The sequence below is a fragment of the Carassius auratus genome, chromosome 48 (assembly GCF_003368295.1).
Source record: "Carassius auratus strain Wakin chromosome 48, ASM336829v1, whole genome shotgun sequence".
NCBI lineage: Eukaryota > Metazoa > Chordata > Actinopteri > Cypriniformes > Cyprinidae > Carassius > Carassius auratus.
The window spans coordinates 662,811-675,958 of NC_039290.1; the positions used below are offsets into that span (position 1 = coordinate 662,811).

The 13,148-nt window shown below is 32.3% G+C and overlaps 1 protein-coding gene across 3 annotated transcripts in view; it reads right to left on the reverse strand.

The window, feature by feature from the left end:
- The window catches only part of LOC113065416 (cyclin-dependent kinase-like 5), a 38,630-nt gene that overhangs the window by 13,336 nt on the left and 12,146 nt on the right, over positions 1 to 13,148 (reverse strand). For all 3 annotated transcript variants that reach the window (XM_026236639.1, XM_026236637.1, XM_026236638.1), the window contains exons 3-9: positions 8,922 to 8,956; positions 5,183 to 5,228; positions 4,036 to 4,172; positions 3,848 to 3,968; positions 2,606 to 2,665; positions 2,054 to 2,144; positions 882 to 1,071 (exon numbers count right to left, since the gene is read on the reverse strand). In XM_026236639.1, coding sequence (XP_026092424.1) covers positions 882 to 1,071; positions 2,054 to 2,144; positions 2,606 to 2,665; positions 3,848 to 3,968; positions 4,036 to 4,172; positions 5,183 to 5,228; positions 8,922 to 8,956 — 680 coding nt within the window. The remainder of the gene's footprint in view (positions 1 to 881; positions 1,072 to 2,053; positions 2,145 to 2,605; positions 2,666 to 3,847; positions 3,969 to 4,035; positions 4,173 to 5,182; positions 5,229 to 8,921; positions 8,957 to 13,148) is intronic.

A 13,148-nucleotide genomic window follows, 5' to 3' on the forward strand; every position in this document is an offset into this window, starting at 1 on the left:
AGACAGACAGAGAGACACACACACAGACAGAGGGACAGACATACAGACGGACAGATGGAGAGACACACAGAAAGATGGAGAGACACACATACAGACAGACAGACAGACAGAGACACACACATAAAGACGGACAGACAGAGAGACAGATAGACAGACAGACAAAGAGAGAGAGAGACACACACAGGCAGAAAGACAGACAGAGAGACACACACATAGACAGACAGATCGACAGACAGACAGAGAAACACAGAAAGACGGAGGAAAGACAGAGAGAGACACAGACAGACGGAGGACAGACAGAGAGACACACAGATAATAATGACACACACAGACAGACGGAGGACAGACAGAGAGACACACAGATAATAATGACACACAGACAGACGGAGGACAGACAGAGGGACACACAGACAGAGAGACAGACTGACAGACAGACAGAGAGACACACAGACAGACGGACACACAGACAGAGAGACAGACTGACAGACAGACAGACCGACAGACAGACAGAGAGACACACAGACAGAGAGACAGACTGACAGACAGACAGAGAGACACACAGACAGACGGACACACAGACAGAGAGACAGACTGACAGACAGACAGACACACAGACAGACCGACAGACAGACAGAGAGACACACAGACAGAGAGACAGACTGACAGACAGACAGAGAGACACACAGACAGACGGAGGACAGACAGAGGGACACACAGACAGACCGACACACAGACAGACAAACAAACAGACAGACGGAGGACAGACAGAGAGACACACAGACAGACAGACAGACCGACAGAGAGACACACAGACAGAGAGACACATAGACAGACGGAGGACAGACAGAGAGACACACAGACAGGCAGACTGACTGACTGACCCGTAGCCCGTGAAAGCGAGGGTTGTTATAAAAGAGCTTCATCTGTTCGGGCGGCAATGGTCCCAGGACCTTCTGGATGGTAAAGAGCTGGTCAATCTCACTCTCGCCTGGAAATAAAGGCTGACCGTCGCTCAGCTCGCCCAGAATACACCCCACTGACCACATGTCCACTGCCTTCCCGTACGGAGCCCTGACAGAGACACTGAAGATCAGTCGAGACTCAAGAACGAACACAAAGAGAATCAACTCTCATTCAGGGAATCAGTGAAACCTAACAGGAACATGATCAGGTCATATTTTGGCCCAAAATCCCCCCAAAACAATTATTAAATACAGGTATATATATATATACCTTAATAATAGAATATACTTTTTTTTAGCAACATGAATATTTTATACAGTAAATGTAAATATAAACATGTAAATATTATGTGATGTTATGTTTATTAATTATATTAAATAATAAAAAATTTACATTATGTAATTAAATAAATGACATCTAATATATATCATTTATTTAAATTGTGTTTGTATTTTTAATTATATTTTCAATATCTATATAATTTTTTATCTTGTATATTCTCTCTCTATATATATTTATATATATATATATATATATATATATATATATATAAAAATAATTTACCTATTTCATGATGTTATATTGTTAATTAATTATATTAATAATATTAATGTTTATATGTAAACATATACTGTATATATTATAATTTATAATGTACTTATTTTATATTTATTTTAATTAATTTATTAACTATTTTGTTTATATTTCTTAATTTATTATGTTGTTTTATATTCTCATAATACTTTTGTTTTATTATATCATTTTATTTTAATTAATTTATTGACTATATTGTTTATATTTCTTAATTTGTTATGTTGTTTTATATTCTCATAATACTTTTGTTTTATTATATCATGTTATTTTATTATATATATTAAGACAGTTTGTAATTTCGTTTACATTCTAACATAGACAGACATATAATTATCAAGTAGGAATTAAAATAAAATGAAATATAATTATATAATATAATTGAAATATAATTCTTTTTTTTTTCAAAATAAGTAAATTAATAAAAATAGTTGCCAATAAAAAAAAAATAATAATAATAAAAAAAAACTGTGTAACGGTGATATGGACACACTCTCACCCCAGCAGCAGCTCCGGGGATCGATACCATCTGGTCGCCACATACTCGCTGTAGTTCACATCGGTGCTTTCAGAGAGATCTCGTGCAAAACCTGCCAGAGAAACACACTGGATCAGCATCAACCCCACATGAACAGGGCCAGAGTGAGCTGATTTAGCATGTCAAAGAAATAACTGAGACATAAACAGCATCTTATAGTTGATTTCCTGTCATATGTGATGATTCTAGGAGGCCAGATGATGTGCATGTGTGAGTTTTCCAGTCAAAACAATATCAGTGTCTCCAGGAGAATGAAAAATAGACAGACAGAGCATCTTACAGTGAGTCTAGAGAGAGAGAGTGAGAGAGAGACCACTTGCTGTCGCCTCACTGAGTCAAACACACACACATAAACATACACACACACTTGAGTCTAATACAGGACAGTTACGAGAATTTGCTCTGCCCACATCATTTGCATATAGTGTGGGCGTGGCCTGTGATGCGTATTGGTCAGTCCAGGCAGAAGCTCAGAGATTGGTGCTTCATGATCACATGACCACATGAACTCACCGAAGTCGCACAGTTTGAGCACGTCGTCGGAGCTGATGAGCAGATTCTCCGGCTTGATATCTAGAAAGAGAGACAGAGAGACAGATCTATCCATCAAGCATGTAGTGGACAATAACTATATTAAACAATATCATTCAAATATATTTGGATCAAATACAAATCTATATTTTAATTAAATTTATTTAAATTATGTATTTTATTACAGGTGGTCTTGCACTTCATTTGAGAATGATATATAATTACAATATAATGTATTCTTTTTATTTTATCAAATATAATTATTAATATTATAATTAATGATACAGTATGTTGTTTTCATTACAGATGGCCTTGCACCACTGTGGACAATGATTAAAATTCAATAATTTAATTAAAATATATAATTTGTAAATATTTTATTAGAATATAATTAATTTTGTTACAGGTGGACTTGCAGCTCTGTGGACAATAATTAAAAGTAAGAAATTGAATTAAAATATAATATCTTATTTTATTGATGATTACAATGAAATAATATAATTAAAATATAATTTATTAAAAATTTTAAATATATATTTTATAACGGTGGACTTGCACCTCTGTGAACAAAAATTAAAAGTAAGAAATTAAATTAGAATATATTGTTTTATTTTATTGATGATTACAATGAAATAATATAATTAAAATATAACTATTATTTTTGTAATTTTATTAAAAATGTAAAAATATATTTTAGCACAGGTGGACTGGCAGCTCTGTGGACAATAATTATAAGTAAGAAATTTAATTAGAATATGTTTTTTTATTATTTTTGATGATTACAATTAAATAATAGCATTAAAAATAATTTATACATTTTTTTATTTTATTAAAAATTAAAAATATATTTTATTACAGGTGGACTTGCACTTCTGGGGACAATAATTAAAAGTAAGAAATTTAAATAAAAAAAATATATATTTTGATGATTAAAATTAAATAATATAATTAAAATATAATTTATTTAAATTTAAATTTGATAAAAATATGAAAAAATATTTTAGTACAGGTGGACTTGCACCTCTGTGGACAATAATTAAAAGTAAGAACTTTTATTAAAATATAATGTTTTATTTGATTGATGATTAAAATGAAATAATATCATTAAAATTATATTTTAATGTAAAAAGATACTTTATTAAAGGTGGTCTTGTACCTCAGTGGACATTGATTAAGATGAAATAAATAACACATTCTTAATGTCTTTATTTGGTTTGTTGGCACCTCGGTGGACGATGTTGTTCTTGTGGCACCAGTGGATGGCTTTGATCAGCTGGTAGATGTAGATCCGGACCTGCTCGGGTGGAGCTCCGTTGGGCATGTCCTCCAGCAGCTCCAGCATGTTCTACAACACACAGCATCATCTGAACACAGCACACATCAGGAGAAGTTACACAGACGGGAGATCTCACCTTCTCCACGTACTCGAACACCAGGAACAGCTTCCCTCGCTGCCGAAACGCCTCCTTCAGCTCCACGATGTTCTCCTGCTTCAGCGTGCGCAGCATCTTCAGCTCGCGCAGCGTCGTCTCCTTCACCTCCTCATTTTCTGAACCAGGAGCCACGATAAATAAATAATAAACATGCGTTATAGTTTAGATTTTAATTAAACAGAAATATATATATTTTTTAAGTAGAAACTAGAAACTGATTTGTCATTATAATGTTACATTTTATCATTTGTAACACAAGGTAAAACATTACTTTTAAAAGTAGCCAGTGTTATTTTTTCATTATTTATTTTATTTTACATTTTCAGGTTGCATTTTATTTATTAAATTTTTATATTATTTTTTATATTATTTATTTAATTATTTAATTTAAAAATACATACATTTTTAAGTATTTAAGTTTATAAATTTTTTTATTTTTTTAGTTTACAGTTATTTAGTGCTTCAACAAACTTATTTAAAGTATAATATTTTTATTATAATTTATTTTATTCAGTTAATTTAGTATTATAGTTTTTCATAATTTTTTTATATCGGCTTTCATTTTTTATTTATTCAGGTTTCATTTTAATCATTTAATTTTCAAATAATTTTCTTATTTTTTAATTGTCATATCTAATGAAATTTATTAAATTATAAAATATATAAAGTATTCAAAAGCTTTTAGTAATTTTAGACCTTAAACTAAAGTAAAACTATAATTTTTCCATTATATTTATATTATAATATATTTTATTACTTCAGTTAACAAAATGATTTTAATAATTTTTGTTTTAGCACTGGAACAGATTACAAATCCATGTTTATGAAAATGTATGCAAATTAAACCTTAATTAAAAACATTTTATGTAACTGGATGCTAAATTGTTTATTTTACATATTTTTTTCTGATATAGAACATTTATAAAACAAATGCTCTTCTATAAAGTTGTAAATTAAAAAGTTAAATTAATTTGTAATCACAACAGTTGCTATATTATTATGGTATAGAACAAATGCTCTTCTGTATCTCTCATTACTGCAGCCTCATTAATATTCATGAGCTGCATCATGACATCACAGACGGTCGGTCGGCTCTATTTCTGGAGGTTGGGGTAAATCAGGTCACCTTCACTGTCCTTAAACTTCTTAATGGCCACGATTTCATTAGTCTCCTGCAAGACAGAAAGAGACGAAAATGTATTTATAAATTACACTTTAACACACATTCACACAGAAAACAGCTGATTTAAATTGTAATATATTTTACAATTTTACAGCATTTTTCTGTATTTCTTATGAAATAAACGCAGCCTCTGTGAGCAGAAGAGAAGTCTTTAATGCCAGTGAATCGTCACTCACTCATTATTGTTCCTATAGTTCAGTTGAAGCTTTGTTCCTAATAAATGATGAGCAGATGGTTAGTGAACATATGGAGACTCAGCGCTCAAAGCCCATTTTTACTCACTTTATTCTTGGCGAGTGTTTTGGACCGTGTGTGTGTGTGTGTGTGTGTGTGTGTGTGTGTGAGGGGAACTAAAGGACTTACACACACTCTCTCTCTGGCCTATTTTAGCCTCTCTGTATCCTCCCAGCATCCTTCAGTGCTCCAGATTGATGAGATCCTCTCTTCAGGATCACGCACTGAAACACAGCTCATGTTCATACATGTGTGTGTGTGTGTGTGTGTGTGTGTGTTCGCTCCCTCAGGATGTGTGTTGTTTATGTTGAACACAAACTGATTTATTAACCTCACACACTCACGCAACGACCTCAAACACACACACACATGTTCAGACTAGCATACAATTACTGTATTCCTGCAGTAATAAACTGGGAATAGTATGCAAATACACTGCTATATTTGATCAAATGTGTCGCACATAAGAGACATTGCACTGTATCCCACAATGCAATGTGCTCATCTCGTCCTTCTTCCAGAGTGAACTAGAAACAATTGAAGTTTTTATTCAGAATTAGTGTTTATTTTTCAGATTTAGTTTTAATTTTCTGGAGAATCAGTCTTAAGTCTCTGGGGTATATTTGTACCAACAGCCAAAAATACGTTGTACGAGTCAAAATTATAGATTTTTATTTAATGCCAAAAAATCATTCATTTTCCTTGAAGACATTGTGTAAATTTCCAAGCGCAAATATATTTAAACTTTATCAAAATGTTTTGGTAAGTAATATGCATTGCTAAGAATTCATTTGGACACTTTAAAGATGATTTTCTCAATATTTAGAATTTCAAATAATTAAGTAAAATTGCATGTCAAAGAAGAATCAGCTTTTTTCTGTGTGAATCTGTGTTAAAGTGTAATTTATTTCTGTGATGCTCTGCTGTATTTTCAGCATCATTCCTCCAGTCTTCAGTGTCACATGATCTTCAGAAATCAGAATAATATACTGATATTTAAGAAACATTTCTGATTATCATATATAGAAATAAGGCCCTTAAAGTAAGAACGATCAAACTGAATGAACTGTGCTGTGCTGCTTGTGTTTGAGTGTGATAAGATGATGGACTGATTATCAGACAGACTCCAGATCAGCCCCAAGCCTCTGGAGCTCCAGAAGGCTCTTATTAAATCTGAGCCACAACTACAGGCCACACAACGGGAATTATCATGTCATGCATATTCATAGCTCACACACATGCTGGCTCCTGATTGGCCGAGCCAAATGGAACCTTGCTCAGATGAAAGAAAACAATCCGTACAAAGAGAGATTGACGCCAGAGCACTTCAGCATACTAATAGATACTAATTAATATCAACAAATCAATGTCTGAATTAGGACTACACATTTTGGGAGAGAAAAAATTATAAAAAATTCTTGAATGTAGGGCTGCATAATTTGGCCCAAATATTTTGTGATTACATATCAACTGTAATAATTGTAATAAAAAATAAATAACTAAAATAAAAAATTAAACAAAAGTAAATAAAATAATATTAAATAAAATATAACAGCAATAACCATTAAATGCATTACTGTATTAATAAATAATTTAATAACAATTATAATAATAATTTTATACATTTTTAATATAATGTAAAAAGTTTTTTATTTTATATATTTATATATATATATATATATATATATATATATATATATATATATATATATATATACTAAAAATATATTAAATTTGACTAAAATAGTTAATAAATTAATAAATTTGACTAATATATCAATTAAAATAACTACACATTTATCTGAATATGGTGACTGGGAAGTTTTGTTCAGAATACATCTAGTGGTGGATGAGTAAATGTAAAGCGCTTTGAGTGCCTAGAAAAGTGCTATATAAATGTAATGAATTATTAATTATTATTATTACATGTACAGTAATGCACATGTAAACAAATATGAGTCGAATTGCAGTGTTTAAGATTCATAAACATCAGAAACACGCTCAAAGTGAGAGAAGAGCATGAGATCAGTGAACATGAGCGTGCACAACTGTCCAGCAGATGGCGTGACCGGCGTGTTTGGGTCAGACACACACCATCTGTCTGACGGCTCATGACTGGAGGAGATATTAATAGATAAACATAACATATGTCACATCACCACACATTCTGTTCACACTGAACACAAACCTGTTACTATTCATACCACTTCAACACAGCAGACTGTACGTACTGTACAGAAGAAACAAACTGACGAAAGAAGTCTCTTCTGCTCACCGAGGCTGCATTTAATTGATCAAAAATACAGTAAAAATGTTGAAATATTTTTAGAATTTAAAAAAACTAATTTCTATGTGAATGTGTTAATTTTCATTTATTTGAAATATAAATATAAAATAATTTGTCAAATGTCTTTAATGTGACTTTTGATTAATTTAATGTGTCCTTGAAAAAAAAAACATATTAATTCCTTTAAAATACAATATATCTTATTGACCAAAATCTGTATTTTTAGACAAATTTACTACACGCACACAGAAACATATATATAGTATACACTAAATACTGTACAGGTGTGTGTGTGTGTATATATTTAAACTTAAAACATTTAAAAAAAAAAAATTTACATTCATGAGAAAGAAAATAATCTATCCTGATTTACTGTCTGAAAACAATAAATTTCGCAAATGCATCTAATGCAATTTTGATACACAACATACACAGAAAGCACTAAAGTGTGCTAATTATAAAATAAATGAATATGCAAAACAATATGCATTAGGGAAAATTTCAAACTGTAAAATGCAACATTATACAATATGAAGTGAAGTGACATTCAGCCAAGTATGGTGACCCATACTCAGAATTTGTGCTCTGCATTTAACCCATCCGAAATGCACACACACAGAGCAGTGAACACACACACACACTGTGAGCACACACCCGGAGCAGTGGGCAGCCATTTTTATGCTGCGGCGCCCGGGGAGCAGTTGGGGGTTCGATGCCTTGCTCAAGGGCACCTAAGTCGTGGTATTGAAGGTGGAGAGAGAACTGTACATGCACTCCCCCCACCTACAATTCCGTCCGGCCCGAGACTAGAACTCACAACCCTTCGATTGGGAGTCCAACCTTCTAACCATTAGGCCACGACTTCCCTAATATGTTACATAAGCTGTTTATTTTATGAGTGCATTGCATTATGCGATATGTTGCATATTTAGCACATACGCACATTTTTACAATGCATACATACGGAAAATCATTGCAGAGTGTGTTTTGTGTTATAATATATAATATAATAAACATGCATACTGCATGCTACTTTCTTTCAATATTAATAATTAGTATGGACTTATATGCTTTCCAGGCCCCACTTTTTATGAACACTTTTTTTTTTGCAGATGAGATGAATAGTGTTTGATCTGAACAAGTATGTGTCTGAGATCTTACCTTGTGTCTGCACTTCAGGACGACACCGTAAGCCCCTGCCAGAGAAACACAGAGAAACAAACAGGTTTTACTCTTCACTTTCACCCAGTTCCACCTGTCTTTACCGTTTCTTTGTGAACACGACTCTCAGCCGTCTAAAAACCACAGTGTTTTGTGGCTGATGAATGAAGCGATTGAAGGGAAAAGAGCATTGCTTCACCTGCCTTCACCTCAGGACACAGACGTGACAGAGACAGAGAAACACAGTAAGAACATCTCATCTGAGCTCAGGTGTCTGTAAACGCCAGTGTTTTTGATGGAGGAGTCTGTGCGTTGTGCATTCGCTCTGGTTTTGGCACCGTGGATCATATCTGTGGCACAAATATCTCCCGCAGGAGACACGGAGCTGAGCTCATCCTGAGATCCCGGCCAACAGATCCGGGCCCACATCCGAGAAGATCCTCAGAGTCACGTTTACCACAACCAGCTCCATGTGAAGAGATACACAGCGGCTTACATTAGTACTGTACAGTACAGACGCTTTATGATGGACAGAGCCATACTCATCATTATTTTGCGAACAGAAGAACATTTTAATGGAGAGGAGAAATCTGGTTTAACTGTGGTGAAGAGCTCAAAAGGTTGGATAATTCATATGATTAACGATGATGGACTCACTGAATCATATTCTGAGATAATAAGATGTTAAGATTTGATTATTTCACTGTCATGAATAATGAAAAGAGAAAGACGTTTAAGATGGATCGGGATGATTTTTACCGCAGGAGACCATGAGAGAGAGAAAATTAGACATTAACTCGATTTAATAACTCATTTAGACCCCTCTCAAGTACCCGGTTATTATTATCATCTACTACTAAAACTTGATGAAATCATTTTTACTTGATTGAAATATAGCTGAAATAAAATGAAAAATAAATATTGGATGAAAAACTTAAACTACATGAAAATGTGACATTTCTTTGAAAACTAACTAAAAAGCACTAAAATTGCTAACCAGAAATAAATAAAAACTAAATCTGAAACAGAAATAAACAAATCTCTGTAAAAAAAAGAAAAGAAAAAAAAGACAAAAGCAAATAAAATTACTAAAATGTAAACTAAAACTAACAATGAAAACCGAAATGATATAAATTAAAAGCTAAAAATATAAAAGCATATGAATAATACTAAAATAAAACACATTATTTTAGTAATATTTATATTCTATTATAGTATTTTTACTATTACAGTATTTAAAATATTAAAAAATATATATATTTTTTGTTTAACTTATATTTTTATTTTGTGTATTTTACCAATTTTAGTATTACAACAAACTTATTTTACCTCATTTCATTTAGTTGCAAGTTTTTCATCTAATATTAATTATTAGTGTTCTTATTTTAGCTTCATTTCGATTAACAAAACAATTTTTCCCCTCTCAACAAGGTCTCAGATCTGCTCACCATACCCACAATAAAAATCTGAGATCTCAAGATGATTTAATAATTAACTTGACTATTTTTATTTCTCTAACTCTGCAAACAAAACTGATACTTAAAACATAACTGAGCTGCCGAGCTTAAAAAGAGCAATAAACTGTTCCTCTGGGATTATTTCAATCGTTTGTTTCTCTGAGTCACATTATTTATCCTCCGCTTCACAAATGCAATGACATCAGCTGCACTGATGCAAAAGGAGAGGAACCAAAATAACACACACACACACACACACGAGCGCTGTGAGCGTCCTGTGGTGAGACAGTCTGCGTGATGCACATGATCGGCCAGCATCTCCTGAACTCAATGTGTGATGAAGACGTGATGCTGGTCAACTATGCTGAAACAGCCACAGGAGTCCCCCTCGTGAGCGCAAAGCCCCGCCCACTCCTCTGCCTCAGCCAATCAGGAGGAGAGTCAGACACACACGTGTGCCAAAGCAGTGATTCTCCAGACTCATGTGAAACAGGCTAATCTTCAAGATGTATGTAGCTTAACCTGCTTTTTCCAGAGCCGGAATAGAAGAAAGAAGAAAAACGAGGCCATAAAAGTGGAACTATGTGACCTGTTTTTACAGGAGCAACAGTCACAGAGACTTTCCATCAATGTTTGTTTCAAATATTTCCTGAATAAAAATAATATTCAAAGAAGTCTATTAAATTATGCATATCTCTTTCTTTTTGGACGGGTTTTACTGTTAGGGTCACTAACAGGGCAAAAGCTTTCTTGACATCTTCCTGTGAGGTTTATGGATTTTTGAAAGTCATATTTATGATCAAATATTTTGGACAATTAAACTTGGCAATGTAAATGTGGCAAATATGTTTAACAGAGTTTCAGTTTCTACAGTTTTTGTTACTAAAACTGCATTCAAATTAGCCCAAATACTTGATGATAGTTCATCCAAAAATGTCATTTTAAACTTGTATGAATTTCAATCTTCTGTGAAACACAGAGGCACATATTTTGAAGAATGTCTAAGTGTTTGTTTTTGTAATGTCTTACAATGAAACTCAAATATTTGGATTCCAAAGTTCAAAATATATTCTTAAAATATATTTCACAGAAGCAGTGTTGTTATTGTTAAATACTGTAAAACCAAAACTACCAGAAACATATCAGTTACACGAAATAAAGCTGAAATTAAAGTAAAATATAAATGTTAGATGAAAAAACTTTCACTAAATGAAAATTTTAAATGTTGCTTTTAAACCAAATCTGAAATAAAACTATAAAACAATCAAAATTAAAACACTATTTAGAATTTTCTTATATATAAACTAATGTGAAATTATAAATGCACATAACACAAAAATTTTTTTATTGAAAACTAAAAACAAATAAATCAAAATATCAACGAAACTATGATAGTAATAAATAATAATTAAATAATACAGCAAAGAAAAAATTATATGATTTGGTTTATTATCGCTAACTAGAAACCTTTTTTTAAATAAACATTACTTGAAATAAAATAAACATAAAACCTACTTCAGCTTAAAATTTCAGCTCATTTCTAAAGCAACATTTCTCTTTATCATTTAAGTTGAAGTACTAAAATAACTTCAAACAAAATGAACAAAAACTAAAAACTTAAAATTAAAAACTATAGACGTAAAAGAAAACAAATTAAAATGAGAAAAACAACAAAATGATTAAAGATTTAATTAAAATATAAAGATTACATGGAAAATTTAATAGTAAAATCTAATTTAAAATATTAACAAAAACTATAATAGTATATCAATAACTGGAAAAACATGATGATGTAAATGTGAAATTTTTGGGTTAAATATCCCTTTAAAAATAATGCATTGGGCAGCAGATGTGTAGAAGTTTGTGAATGACGTGTTTCAGTTCCATGTGGGCCTGATTATAATCAAAATCAATTAACTTCCATCATGCTCCTCTGAAAACCCAGACTTTCCCTCCAAGGACATTCATGTGCACTCATCTTAGAAATACGATCATTCGAAGATCACCTGAAGGCAGAAATTTACTGGCAAGTCTCAACCAAATCAATTGGCCTTCAATTAGCACTGAGCTGCGAGAGGATAAACAAAGAAGTCAGGATGGGAACAGACGAATATGAGAGAGAAGCACAGCTGAGAGGAGATTAAACTATGGCCTACAGAGAGAAACTGATCTACAAACAGCTGAGCACACACGAACACACACACACATCTGAGAGCATCAGTTAATACACAACCACTGTTTATACATTATTTGATATTCATCTGGATTATATTAAACAATGATATTTATAATTATCACTTTCTCCTGAGCCATGGGCCACTTTCCGTCTGAAACAGATTAGCTGGAGTCACAGATCAACAAAAATCCCCTAATAACGATCATTATTGATCAATCACCTTAAGACTTTGTGAGTGAATCTCAAGGTAAAATATAAAATTACAACATACAGTTATCACAATATTTCCCCAGTTTATTGATTACATTAAGAACTGCAAACATTTTTTTATTTTCTTTTGTATTGTGATGATTCTAAAATGTTATAAGTAAATATGCACTAATTTGCACGCACTTCCAGAAAATAAATCTCAACACTGGATAAAGCCAGGTTCAAAATTTTTGTTTGATTTTGTTGACATATTAGAGTTAAATGTTTTTACTGAAGGGATTTTGGATTTCTCTTTTCATCACTCCACAAATCAGAAAATACTGTCAACAGGCGGAAGAAAATACATTTCCATCATGCTGTTATGAATAAAATGTTATAGAAATC